General features: G+C 38.3%; 1 protein-coding gene across 1 annotated transcript; it reads right to left on the bottom strand.

The window, feature by feature from the left end:
• Window positions 1-975: 975 nt before the first annotated feature.
• Window positions 976-1800, bottom strand: LOC136263840 (uncharacterized). The gene has a single exon (XM_066058466.1). It carries the CDS (start codon window positions 1798-1800, stop codon window positions 976-978), a length of 825 nt encoding a protein of 274 aa, XP_065914538.1.
• Window positions 1801-14934: the final 13134 nt, after the last annotated feature.

Below are 14934 nucleotides of genomic sequence, written 5' to 3'. Positions count from 1 at the left end.
ATTGTAATGGTAAGAATAGAGATATGTAACTAATAGTTTGTGCAGAGTTGGTATTGTATCCACTGGGTATACCACACTAAGATGTCAATGTGTGTGAGTGATTATAGCTTCTCACAAACAATATAATGGCACCCACAAACTAGTGTAGTGCTGAGCGATAATATCGATATTTCAATACTCACGATCAAAAAATCGTTATCGCGATATGATAATTACAGCTTATTATCGCGATATTGCTGTAAGATTAGATGTAATTGATGTGAGGATCCCATGATAATTTGTGGTGGAGACGGATTCCAAGGTAATTGTGTTCTAATACTGTAGCCAGTGGAATGTCGGACATTTTGTATGTGAAAGTACTCTTGTTATGGTGTGTTGTTATCTGTAAAATTTTACATTTGTAGATGTTGAATTCCATCATCCAGTCAGTTGCCCATCTTGTCAGTGAGTTTAAATCATCTTGAAGTATTTTATGGTCTTGTGGTGTTTTAATGGTTTTGTAAATAAGGATATCATCTGCAAAAAGACGGATTTCACTTTGGATGTTGGCAATGATGTCATTGATATAAATCAAGAATAGAACTGGTCCAAGAACAGACCCTTGGGGAACACCAGATGTTACATCACAAGTGGATGATTTAGAACCTTCTACTATAACTTGCTGTGTGCGACCATGAAGAAAGGATTCAAGCCAGTGTAATATATTCCCTCTTATTCCATAGTGGCTTAGTTTGTAGAGGAGTCTTGAGTGAGATACTTTATCAAAAGCTTTAGAAAAATCTAGTATTGCAGCATCAACTTGTAAATTTGTGTCTATTTGTTTGGCAATGTCGTTGATGGTGATAAATAATTGTGACTCACAAGAGTGCTTAGACCTAAATCCGAACTGTCTGTCAGAAAGAATATTTTGATCTTCCAGATGCTTCATTATTTGACTTACTATAATGTGTTCCATTGATTTGCATATTACTGATGTTAATGAGATGGGGCGATAGTTTTTGGGTCAGATTTTTGGCCTTTCTTGAATATTGGACTGACATAGGCACGTTTCCATTGGGATGGTACAGTTCCAGTTTCTAGCGATTGTTTAAATATGTGAGTAAGCATAGGAGAAATTTCAGCTGCTGTTGTCTTTAGTACAAGTGGATGTATGGAGTCTGGACCAGGAGATTTTGATGGATCACAGTTGGTTAGAATGTTGTAAACTCCTTGTTCAGTGATTTCAAATGCTGGTAGAGATGGATGTAATGAAGGACCTTTGTCAGGAATGGTACTGCTGTTGTCATCAGTTGTGAATACAGATTTGAAATGATCATTTAAAACAGTTGCCTTTTCAATTGGGTGTATTAAAGCATTGCCATTTTCGGGATGTATCAATGTACCAATGCCATTGTTATCTTGCTTACGGGTTTTCAGGTAGTGCCAAAGAGATTTTCTGTTGTGTGATGATGATACAAGATTTGTCACATATGTTTTGTGCTGGTGTTTAAGTTTAAAGTTTACCCCTTTCTGCAGCAATTTGTATTCGGACCAATCAGTGTCACGATGATAGCGCCTGGCTCGATTATACAGTCTTTGCTTCTTTCGGATTAGCCATTTCAAAGTGTTAGACATCCATGGTAAGTGAGTTCTAGTACTTGATGTTTTGGTAGGAGTGTGGTCTTCAATAATTTGCTGAAGATTCTGCATAAAAAAGGTCCAGTTTTCCTCCAAGCTTGGAGATGACATGCGATTTGCTCGTTTCGTTTTGAACAAACCCTGGCACAGATCTAACCAAAACCATGATAGCATCACAGACATGTTAACCAGTCTTGAATGGCCTACACTTCAAAACAGAAGAACAATTGCTAGACTCACCTACCTATTCAAGATTGTCAGGAACTTACTAGCAATACCTGATCATTGCTTACCGTCACCAACTCCAGTGTCCTCCACCTGTGCTCAACATCCTCTCAAGCTAACTCAATTGCAAACAAGAGTTGATGTACAAATACTCCTTCCTCCCTCGAACAATTATTCAATGGAACTCCCTTCAAATTCCTAACATCGACACAATAGATCTTGAAACATTTAAGAACACTGTAAGTAATATAATATAATATGTGATTGTAATGCTCATTAGCGTGTTGCCCCTAGTGGGCTTTGCTACTTAACAATAATAATAATAATAACAAAGTCATTACCAATTAAGACGTATAATCGGAAAAAAAGTCGATTCACGGACACTCACCGTCTACAAATCAGACTTACATCCAATCAACAGTTTTATGTGTTCACTTTGTAGGTGAACTCATCTACTTTCTAAATATCCCCAGTTTATTTAATCAAATTCTTTCAATCACGAATTACAAATCAAATAAAATGAGACATCACTGGAGTAATAATCGATACGGACGTAAATGGTGTTTGTGAAAGTATACGGTACACATTTCCCGTAAACGTATCTCAAATAGCGTATACTTAACCAAGTTTCCGTATACTTAAATTTATGGTGCGATTATTACTCCAGTGACGTCTCATTTTATTTGATTTGTAATTCGTGATTAAAAGAATTTGATTAGGGGATATTTAGAAAGTAGATGAGTTCACCTACAAAATGAACACATAAAACTGTTGATTGGATGTAGACTAAGTAACAGATAAAATAATTGAGAATATGGGACATAACACACGTACATACTGAAAACTACACCATACTACTACTTATTACCTAACTATATACTTATTACTACCTACGTACTTAACTTAACCAATGTCAAAGTCAGGAAGTTCGTCCTCAGCAGTAAGCGAATACTGGCGGAGTATCATTTTTGCATTGTACCTCCACAAAGTCACAGACAGTTGCTGGAGAAGTTGGCGCCTAGCAAACTTTCGAGGTAAACCGTTTCTAACAGTTGTTCTGTCAGCTATGGATCCTAAAATTGATAGGGCATATGGTGACCAAACACCAAAGGTCTCACATACAAGAGGGATAAAATCTCCTCCATTATCATTCACAATGTCCTGGTATTGGTTGTCCTTAGCTATCTCACCAACAGCAGCGGCCACCCCAGCCTGAGAAGAAGCAGAAGATATGACAGCAGACTGAGTGGTACTCCTGACGGAGAGATCAAAATAGGCAGGACGACCAAGATGAAAGTCAGGGTGGTATATGTCACCAGGATGAGATTGGTCAGATGAACTGCCTTGCTCCCTAAGAACACCAGGGTGATCTTGGAGCAAGGCATGGTGTACAACAGACACTAAAGCATTATGATGCTGGATCCTCAAGAGACCATGGGAGCACCCCAGCAGATGATCACCAAACTGGTCAATGACAGATAGACAAGTACAGAGTGGTAAAGAAGGGAACAAAGGAATGCCAAGCCACAAACGTAAAGCTATAGTAAAAATCGTGAGGAGGAATAGCTAGACCCAAAGCAGGCTGTGGAAGTGCTTTAAGCCAACCACTGCTGGTGCCAGAAGAATGTGATAAAGCACGCAGACGTGCTTGATCACGAATAGTGGAACTGCTTACAAGCTGTTTAAAAAGTGAATCATCTAAAATGGCTTGAAGGTCAGTTTGAGAGGAGTTATGCAACACAGAAACAGACATACCTTCGAAGAAAGCGAGGGAACAATCCTCCCTGGGAAATGGCATAAAAACATCAAAAGTTTCCACTAAACGCGACACTAAAATACAGGCAGAATTACAGGACCCCATAAATGCAGGAGCAGCAGAACGCTCAGATTCACGTAGGCCCAAGCCTCCTAACCTAAATGGCAAGGTGGCTTGTGTCCAACTACTATCAGAAATTCCACAACACAAGATTCTACTAAGGCATTCTCGCAACCTAAGGTCAAAATGTGAGGGAAAGGAGCCCAAAGAGGAAGATGGCACACAACGTAAAAGGTGAGTGACCTTGCAAACACTAAGACAGCTCCTAAGCAGATGCAACTCTACTTGAGGGTCCTCGAGGTCAACCAATTTATCCTGAATTGCAACTATTTTATCAAATTGAACAGATAAAAAGGCATCGTAAAACTGTGGAGGTCCCCAAATAGGAGATCCAAGAAGCTCCAAACCACTGTTCTTGGGGTTGATACGCTTGATGGCAGGATGAAAGTTAGGAAAAGAACTGTCACCAGAAGGCCAGTATAGTTCACACTTGGATAGGTTGATGTAAAGACCAAAACTGGGACCCGACTCAGTAAAATGTGAAAGTAATGCGTGAAGACACCTATAAATGTGCCATCATCTAAATACCACAGGTTAAGAAGACATGTTTCACTAAAAGAGATGGAACGAAGAAATTGCACTAACATGCTATTATTACATAATTTGTGATGCCTATAAACTAACTATATACTATACCTACAATTATGTTTATCTACTTGTGATACTAGCATGCATGCGTCTATTTGTCATGACTGTGCATGCACTATGCCTCCAGTGTAGCTACCTACTACGCGCGAGACGAATAGTGTGGCATGCATGTATAGCCATAGCTGGCTATGTGCGTCATGCATGCATAGCAGTATATATATAGCTTATTTTAACAAGACCAAAAGAAGTAAATAGCTGGAACTATTCGTTATATCTACGTGTTATAAAAAGCTAGAAAACGAAGAATTATGGCAAGATTACGTGGTTGTGCTATATTTCAGATTTCAAAATTCCAGAGATTTCACAGATTTCAATTAAGATTTCGAAAGTGTTGTACGAGATTTCGAAACAGTTGGTGACCCCTCGAACAAATCACCCTGTAGGAAGATCAGCTAGAAGAAGTTACCTTGTAGATAGTTCAGCTACAAACAATTCACCCTGTAGAGAGATCAGCTAGAAGAAGTCACCTTGTAGAGAGTGTTCAGTTACAAAGAAACAATCATGTAGAGAGTTCTGTAATAAATATATGTATGATATATGGGTCATTCCATGTCAAATCACCAAGGAATTGTAGAGTCACCTCTTGGATTTTGATGAAACTTGGTGTGTTTGTAGTACCTATGGTGCTCATCACCCATACCAATTTTTAGCCTCATACGCCACATAGTTTCTGATTTATGACCACAAATATTTTGAATATTTCATGAAAAATTGGTTCGTCTTGAGTTACAAAATCAACTGTATCTCACCACTGTGTAATCAGTGATTAAAGACTGTTAATTGATCTTTCAAGTAATCCATAAACTATGGGATATCAATTTAATTAAGGTTCAAAATGGCTCCATTAAAAACTTTATTCCTTAATATTTCAAAAAGTGCTGTTTCAAATTCTTAGAATTTTTTAGTAAATAATTGGGTTATGGTCTATTGTTGGTAAAATTTTTGTGGTGGGGCTACAATGGGTTCAAGAGATATAATTAAATACGTTGTAATATGTAGTGGAATTTTGTAGTCTATTGTTGCTATATGGGAGTGTACACCTCTCATAACCACTCCTGATAAGGCCATGCCAACTTTGTCTTACACAATGAAGGTGTACAAGTACAGTGCAGCCTGTATTAGTGACCACCTCTATTGAAAGACCACCTTTGTGCTTCAATTTATTTAGTTGGATTTACTGTATGGGTAATTCCATATCAGTTCACCAAAGTTTTGCACATGACGCCCTCAGAATTGGACAAAACTCATTGTTTGGGTAGCACGAGTGGTCATATGTGTCCCTTCACCCATTATATTTCCTGTATGGCTTCCCAGAAATGGTTTATTAAGTATTCTATTTTTGCTGTACTTGTGACCATTCAAAGCATCATAACCTTGGTGTTTTTAAAATAAATTGTACCACTTTAAAGCTCAAAAGAATAAGCTTTCGTTAGGTAGCTATATTTAATTTGATGAAGTTGATAATTAGCCATGTCTCCTAATCTTTGACCTTTGCTCTACCAAAAATGCTGATTAGAATTTTTTTTCTGGATACTTGTCAGACATTCACCAATTAGTTGCAAAAGTTTCAGCAGGTGGTCTCTATGGGATTATCAGATAGGTACATATATATATAACTAGCGGTGCTTACGGTATTATAGCAGATATCCCATGTAGTATTGCATACCTTGAAGCCCATTCTGCTGATTTAGGTTTGCAGACACACAAGACTCTTTGATTCAACTGCAAGTTAAATTTATGCATACATAAACAAGTTTTGACAAAGGCATGTAATACAAGTTTGTTACTGTGGTGATACAGTGTGATGCTGTTTGGTAGCAAAAGTCATTTCGTTTTTGTCAGAGTACACACGACCACTTCTTGTCCTTGGGTCTATGAGAGTTAGAATGTCATCCATTGGTATAGTGTGGATATTCTGGGGCTCTGGGTACTTGAACGAGTTTGATGGACTGTGTATGTGGATGCAGAAACGTCAGTTTCACTTCCTTAGTGTCACTGCAAACTTCAAGCACACAAGCTTACCACTGATTCTTTTCATATCAACAAGTGACAAATCCAGCAATTGATTCTGGTGAAACTCTCTCTTTCCTGAAAACATCAGGTTATAAGTAAAATTTTATTTCCACTGTGCTATCTGAAATTGGCACAAAAGAGTACAGTTTTCTGGTACCAGGGATTGTACGTGAGAGTTGAAAGCAATATCCCTGTTCTCTCGAATAATCTTCATACCCAAGGTAAGCAGCAGGTATGTTGCTGCATGCTCAATCAAACAACTGACGTGGTGTCATGAGCTGGTCATTGTACTGCCTTTGCAAGCTATATAAGCTGGCTGCATTTAAAAACTATACAACTAAATAAATTGCAGTGGTCTTTCAATACATGTGGTCACTAGTACAGGTTGCACTGTACTTGGACACCTTCATTGTGTAAGACAAAGTTGGCATGGTCTTATCAGGAGTGGTTATTAGAGGTGTACAGTACACTCCCATATAGCAATAATAGACTACAAAATTCCACTACATACCACAACATATTTAATTATATCTGTTGAACCCATTGTGGCCCCACCACAAAAATTTTGCCAACAATAGATCATAACTCAATTATTATTTACTAAAAAATTCAAAGAATTTGAAGCAGCACTTTTTGAAATATTGAGGATTGAAGATTTTAATGGAGCCTTTTTGAACCTTAATTAAATTGATATCCCATAGTTTATGGATTACTTGAAAGATCAATTAACAGTCTTCAATCACTGAAAATTTTATTTTAAAATATTAACACAGTGGTGAGCTACAGTTGATTTTGTAACTCAAGACGAACCAATTTTTCCTCAAAATATTTGTGGTCATAAATCGGAAACTATGTGGTGTATGAGGCTAAAAATTGGTATGAGTAATGAGCATTATAGGTATTACAAACACACCAATATGGCTGGCTTTGGGGTATACAAATACAAAAAGAAGTGAAATCTAATCCAAAACAGCCAAGCTGTAAAAAAAGAGTGCGGCCCTCAAAAAGGCTATGGTGAAAAAAGATGTGAAATCCAAGGTGGCGGCCAAGAAATGGCTGTGATGGTAGGTTAATGGTAAAAATTTTAATAACGACAATTCAGATGAATTTTGTGCCAAGATCAAACGGCACCAAAATTCACCTGAATTGTCATTATTAAAATTTTTACCATTAACCTACCATCACAGCCATTTCTTGGCCGCCACCTTGGATTTCACATCTTTTTTCACCATAGCCTTTTTGAGGGCCGCACTCTTTTTTTACAGCTTGGCTGTTTTGGATTAGATATATTTTACACCATGCAATTACATTATGATATAGAAATTGCCTATAGTCTGCACATTCACTCTAGGTTTGCTAGCTCTATAGTAATGTTTGTAAATAGCAACGAGTATGCAGTGTTAAAGAATTGCTTCGCAATGTACACACTTTCAACAAGAAAGCAACTTTTCCAAACATACTTAATATAACAACTTTAAACAGGCTGTAGGACCAGGTATCTTACAGACCTTCAGCACTTGTGCTGTAATGCCTAATTTTAAAAGATAGACTACAGTTAACTGTATGCATCTCTTTTTTTAATATGCAAGGCAAGACATGGAGAGGAGAGCCCTAGCTTCAAGTGTGGTGTACTACCCTATGAAATCACTTTTAGTGGTTGAAAAAGGTGAAAAAATGTGTTTGAGCAAATTTTATGTGAGTCCAGTAGTCCAGTCCAGTAATCCAGTCTAGTGAATGGATACACCCCCGACTAGACATTGGGTGACCTGCGGTTCGAATCCTGGGGTAGGAGGGATTTTTTTTCCTTTCTTTGTCCCTTTTTTGTTACACCTTATAGTGTTAGCTAGGTCACTGTTCAGGGGCGGATCTAGGGGGTGAGCTTTGGGGGCTGAAGCCCCCCCTTCACTTTTAGGTTTTACTTGATCAATATGCTGAGGATTATAATGAAATTTTGTCTAGCATAATTATATGATCACTAATAATACAAATACTCATAAACCCACCTTATAAACATCTTTCCGAGGCATTATTAGTGGATTTATGCTGAAGGTTATGCAACAAGGATCCGGATCAGCATTGGAGGTGTACAAGATCGAAATACTCTAATAGAACAGTCAGTGTAAGCATAAAAGTTGGTTTTGTTATGGAATTTTTCCAAATCTGCCTGTGCCTATACATACAATGAAGTGCATTGGTCTGTTTAAAAGGCTTGATTCATCTACTTGTGTAGTTATTACCGGTACCGGTATACTTAATTCAGGTACACAATTTCCATTGAAAATGCTCTCAGATTCAATCTCATATCATTCAAATTTCAAAATTTTCCAGTTGCAACATTATTATTCTATCATGCATGCAATTGTGAAATATGTGCTTGGTTGTTTGAACCTACCCAAACCTTTCCATTAGCAAATGCTGCAGAGAACCATATATATATCTAAAGGCAGTATATAAAATATCTACAGGCAGAAATATGCATTTTATGTGGAAATTGCAGTATTTTAGCATCTATTTTTCAAAAATTTCCTGGGGGGGCATGCCCCCAGACCCCCCTAGTTCCAGCATGCTAGAAAGTGTGCAAAGCCATAGATAATATATACCTTACCCGGGATTGGAAACGGAGGCAATCAACACCTATCAACAAGTTCACTCAGCGTTGTAGTATCGCGAGTTTAGTGTAACGTAATTCCGTAATTCAGTCCGTGTTTTATAAAATGGCGAATGCTGGAACTCGTAAAAGAACTCGTGCTAGAAAGAAGAGCTCGAAGCGGAAGAGCGGAGAATCCGATGGAAATGACGATGCTGGTTCGTTGTCATTATAGCTAACAATAAACAACCAGCGCTGGTAGCAAAATTTGGGCATTTTTACAGCTTAAACATTCAATCACTGATGTGCCTGGCCTGGCCTTGTTTGTGTGCAAGTTATGTTGATGTAGCCATTCATTAGCTATACCCATAGATAATATATACCTTACTATGCTATACCATACCTGTCTTTTTCTTTCAATGCAGGTCCCAAAGCAAAAGATGCTTTTGTGGAAGCACTCAGAAGCGTATTGAGTGATGATTCATTTAAAATAATGTCCTCAGAAGCAATTGAAGCAAGAAAGGCAGCACAGATTCTGTTGGACTGGTGTCTTGATGCTGCCAACAATAACTGTTTTACAACATTTGTTTTGAAATTGTCAGAAGACCTGAAACAGGCAATGAGCTCTTGTAAGAAGAAATCATGCAATCGTGAGAAACTTTGGAGAAACTTTTTTCTGTTGCGCTCTTCAGAGAAATTTCGAGAGGACTGGGTAAATTTTTTGGACTCCGCTAATGTGGCTGCTACACCTATCCTGTATCAGCATTTAACTGATATTTTGTTCAGGGGATACATTGGTGATCATGTGACAGGGTGTACAGCTGAAACCAAGGTTGATCCAGCACCAGCTGTAACAAAACGCGAAGGCAATGCTCTTCGTTATGCTGCCGGCTATGTTTGTAGACATTTACGTAAGAAAATCGAACGCAGTAAACATGAGCTTAAGGAAGAGATGGTATTGTGCCTGATGGCTTTAACAAAGGACACACCCGAAGAACATAGTGAATGTGGCAGTTCTGAAGAATGGACATTAGCACTAGATAGAGGTGGGCTATGGTATGTTAAAGAAACAACATTTATATTGTTTATTGCAATAGAAGAAGAAGTGAGAGAATGCCTAAAAATGTTACTTGGTAGCAACCCAGCAGCTGGAAAAAAAGAGGAGATTGTTGAAAAAGTTATCTCCAGTGATGATGTTGAATTTTATTGGCTGATTTCCACTGCAGATTTCGAGATTGGTGAGAAGGAGGTACATAGTGCACTTCTTAAGGAAATAGTGCAGCTTTATGTGACTATCCGTGGATTTTCATATGCGAGCTTTTGGATGGAGAAATTTAAGCAGTCAGCAAAAAAGAGTACACAGCGGTCAAAAAGCTTACGTAGAGACTTGTATGATAGCAGCTTATAGTATATTATATTATTAACATTTGCAATGCTATGCATAACACAACTTTATTTTGTGATTACAACAACACAGTAAATGATACAAGCAAAATCTAATCAAAAACAGCCAAGCTGTAAAAAGTGTGCGGCCCTCAGAAAGGCTATGGTGAAAAACGATGTGAAATCCAAGGTGGCGGCCAAGAAATGGCTGTGATGGTAGGTTAATGGTAAAAATTTTAATAACGACAATTCAGGTGAACTTTTGTGCCACTAAATTCACTTGAATTGTCGTTATTAAAATTTTTACCATTAACCTACCATCACAGCCATTTCTTGGCCGCCACCTTGGATTTCACATCTTTTTTCACCATAGCCTTTCTGAGGGCCGCACACTTTTTTTACAGCTTGGCTGTTTTTGATTAGATTTCATTTCTTTTTGTATTTGTATACCCCAAAGCCGGCCTATGGCTGGTTTTGGGGCTTTTTTAACCCATGTGTTTTTTTTCTTTACTACAGGAAGAAGAAAAGAACTTAAAGAAGAATTTTAGTACTTCAATTATTTTTGATTTTATTAGTAATTATACAAATATATACATATATTTATTACATGCCCATTATGCCCCACAGGATATTTTTTGCAGCTGATCTCTCTACTGGGTGACTTGAAATGTAGCTGAACTATATACAGGATGGTTTCTTTGTAGCTGAACTCTCTACAAGGTAACCTCTTCTAGCTGGTCTCCCTACAAGGTATTTTGTTTCTAGCTGAACTCTTTACAGGTGATTTGTTTGCAGCTAAACTCTCTACATGGTGGTGTCTTTGTAGCCGAACTCTCTACATGATGGTTTCTTTGTAGCTGAACTCTCTATAAGGTGACTTCGTCTAGCTGAACTCTCTACAGGGTGATTTTTTTGTAGCTGAACTCTCTACAGGGTGATTTGTTTGCAGCTGAAGTGTCTACATGATGGTTTCTTTGTAGCTGAACTCTCTACAAGGTGACTTCGTCCAGCTGATCTCTCTACTGGGTGGTTTGTTTCTAGCTGAACTCTCTACAGGTGATTTGTTTGCAGTTAAACTCTCTACATGGTGGTGTCTTTGTAGCTGAACTCCCTACATGATGGTTTCTTTGTAGCTGAACTCTCTACAAGGTAACTTCTTCTCTACAGGGCGATTTGTTGTAGTTGAATTCTCTACAAGGTGGTTTGTATGAGGCTGAACTCTCTACATGGCAGTTTCTTTGTAGCTGAACTCTCTACAGAGTGATTTGTTTGCAGCTGAACTCTCTACATGGTGGTGTCTGTGTAACTGAACACTCTACAAGGTGACATCTTCTAGCTGATCTTTCTACAGGGTGAATGGTTGTAGCTGAACTCTCTATATGATGGTTTCTTTGTAACTGAACTCTCTACAAGGTAACTTCTTCTAGCTGATCTTTCTACTGGGTGATTTGTTTGCAGCTGAACTCTCTACATGGTGGTTTCTTTGTTGCTGAACTCTCTACAAGGTGAACTCTCTACAAGGTGAATTCTTCTACCTGATCTCTCTACAGGGTAATTTGTTTGTAACTGAACTCTGTACAAGTGCGTTTTTGTGGGTGATCTCACTGCAGGTTGATTTGTTTGCAGCTGAACTCACTAAAAGGTGATTTTGCTTGTAGCTGAACTCCTTGCATTGTATCTAGTTTCTAGCTGATCTCTCTACAGGGTGATTTGTTTGTAGCTGATCTCTCTACAAGTTGATTTGTGTGTAGCTGATCTCTCTGCAGGTTGATTAATTTGCAGCCGATCTCTCTACAAGGTAATTTGTTTGTAGCTGAACTGTCTATAAAGTGATTTATTTGTAGCTGATCTCTCTGCAGGTTGATTTGTTATAGCTGAACTCTCTACAGGGTGATTTACTTGTAGCTGAACTCCTTACATTGTGTCTAGTTTCTAGCTGATCTCTCTACAGGGTGATTTGTTTGTAGCTGATCTCTCTACAAGTTGATTTGTGTGTAGCTGATCTTTCTACAGGTTGATTTGTTTGTAGCGGATCTCTCTACAGGGTAATTTGTTTGTAGCTGAACTCTGTACAAGGTGCTTTTTTATAGGTAATCTCACTGCAGGTTGATTTGTTTGTAGCTGAACTCACTAAAGGGTGATTTGCTTGTAGCTGAACTCCTTACATTGTGTCTAGTTTCTAGCTGATCTCTCTACAGGGTGATTTGTTTGCAGCTGAACTCTCTATAAGGTGATTTGTTTGCAGCTGAACTCTCTACATGGTGGTTTCTTTGTTGCTGAACTCTCTACAGGGTGTTTTGCTTGTAGCTGAACTCTCTACAGGGTGATTTGTTTCTAGCTTATCTCTCTACAGGTTGATTTGTGTGTAACTGATCTCTCTACAAGCTGATTTGTTTGTAGCTGAATTCTCTGCAAAGTGTTTTGTTTGTAGCTGACCTCTCTTCAGGGTGATTTGTTTCTAGCTGATCTCTCTACAGGGTGATTTTTTTGTAGCTGACCTCTCTTCAGGGTGATTTGTTTCTAGCTGATCTCTCTACAGGGTGATTTTTTGTAGCTGACCTCTCTTCAGGGTGATTTGTTTCTAGCTGATTGCTCTGCAGGTTGATTTGCTTGTAGATGAACTCTCTACAGGGTAACTTGCTTGTAGCTGAACTCCTTACTTTGTGTCTAGTTTGTAGCTGATCTCTCTACAGGGTGATTTGTTTGTAGCTGAACTCCTTACATTGTGTGTAGTTTCTAGCTGATCTCTCTACAGGGTGATTTGTTTGATCTCTATGCAAGTTGATTTGTGTGTAGCTGATCTCTCTGCAGGGTGATTTGTTTGTAGCCGATCTCTCTACAAGGTAATTTGTTTGTAGCTGAACTATCTATAAGGTGATTTGTATGTAGCTAATCTCTCTGCAGATTGATTTGTTTTAGCTGAACTCTGATTTGTTTTTAGCTTATCTCTGTACAGGTTGATTTGTGTGTAACTGATCTCTCTACAAGCTGATTTGTTTGTAGCTGATCACTCTGCAGGTTGATTTGTTTCTAGATGATCTCTCTACAGGTTGATTTGTTTGTTGCTGATCGCTCTAAAGGTTGATTTGTTTGTAGCTGAACTCTCTGCAAAGTGTTTTGTTTGTAGTTGATTTCTCTACAAGGTGATTTTTTGTAGCTGACCTCTCTTCAGGGTGATTTGTTTCTAGCTGATATCTCTACAGGGTGATTTTTTGTAGCTGACCTCTCTTCAGGGTAATTTGTTTCTAGCTGATCGCTCTACAGGTTGGTTTGTTTGTAGCTGAACTCTCTACAGGGTGATTTGCTTGTAGCTGAACTCCTTACATTGTGTCTAGTTTCTAGCTGATCTCTCTACAGGGTGATTTGTTTGTAGCTGATCTCTATACAAGTTGAATTGTGTGTAGCTGATCTCTCTGCAGGTTGATTTGTTTGTAGCCGATCTCTCTACAGGTAATCTGTTTGTAGCTGAACTGTCTATAAGGTGATTTGTTTGTAGCTGATCTCTCTGCAGGTTGATTTGTTTTAGCTGAACTCTCTACAGGGTGATTTGTTTGTAGCTGAACTCCTTACATTGTGTGTAGTTTCTAGCTGATCTCTCTACAGGGTGATTTGTTTGTAGCTGATCTCTCTACAAGTTGATTTGTGTGTAGCTGATCTCTCTGCAGGTTGATTTGTTTGTAGCCGATCTCTCTACAGGTAATCTGTTTGTAGCTGAACTCTCTATAAGGTGATTTGTTTGTAGCTGATCTCTCTGCAGGTTGATTTGTTTTAGCTGAACTCTCTACAGGATGATTGCTTGTAGCTGAACTCCTTACATTGTGTCTAGTTTCTAGCTGATGTCTCTACAGGGTGATTTTTGTAGCTGAACTCTCTACAGGGTGATTTGTTTCTAGCTGATCTCTCTACAGGTAGATTTGTGTTGATTTGTTCATTGCTGATCGCTCTAAAGGTTGATTTGTTGCAGCTGAACACCCTGCAAAGTGTTTTGTTTGTAGCTGATCACTCTAAAGGGTAATTTGTTTGTAGCTGAACTCTCTCCACAGTGACTTTTGTGTAGCTGAATTCTGTGTAACTGAATTCTCTAGAGAGTGACTTAATTGTAGCTGAATTCTCTACACAGTGCATGACTTGTTTATAGCTGAACTTTCTTCAGTGTGACTTGTAATGTTCTGAATCTCTATAGTGATATATTTGCTTAACTCTCCACATGGTGACTGTCTTCTTGCTGAACTGTCTATAAGATTAACTGTTTGCAGCTGAACTCCCTACAGAATAACTTGTGATGTAATAAATTCTATAATGGAATAAATAAATTAGCCGAATGCTCTATTAAGGTGACTGTTCTATTAGAGTATCTCGATCTCGCATTTGCTACACGGAGTTGGCTTTCGAATCATAACTCAGTGGTTTGTAATTCGATTCTTCTGTACTACTGCAAGGACTTTCTATGAAGATTATTCCAGCTATACACCGATTTTCAGCTCATTGCTCTAAGCGGTTTGCCTAGTAGGCGTGAAAACTAATACTTTTTTATTCATAAAAATCGATCGCGTAATTGTGACACAGGTTGGGTTTTGTGTCATAT

This window comes from Dysidea avara, chromosome 8, assembly GCF_963678975.1.
Source record: "Dysidea avara chromosome 8, odDysAvar1.4, whole genome shotgun sequence".
NCBI lineage: Eukaryota > Metazoa > Porifera > Demospongiae > Dictyoceratida > Dysideidae > Dysidea > Dysidea avara.
The sequence above is the reverse complement of the archived record's forward strand: the minus strand, read 5'-3'. Positions and strand labels throughout refer to the sequence as shown.

Coding starts and splice junctions, on each gene's coding strand:
- LOC136263840 (XM_066058466.1), bottom strand. CDS start 1,800: ATGTCTGTGATGCTATCATGGTTTTGGTTAGATCTGTGCCAGGGTTTG.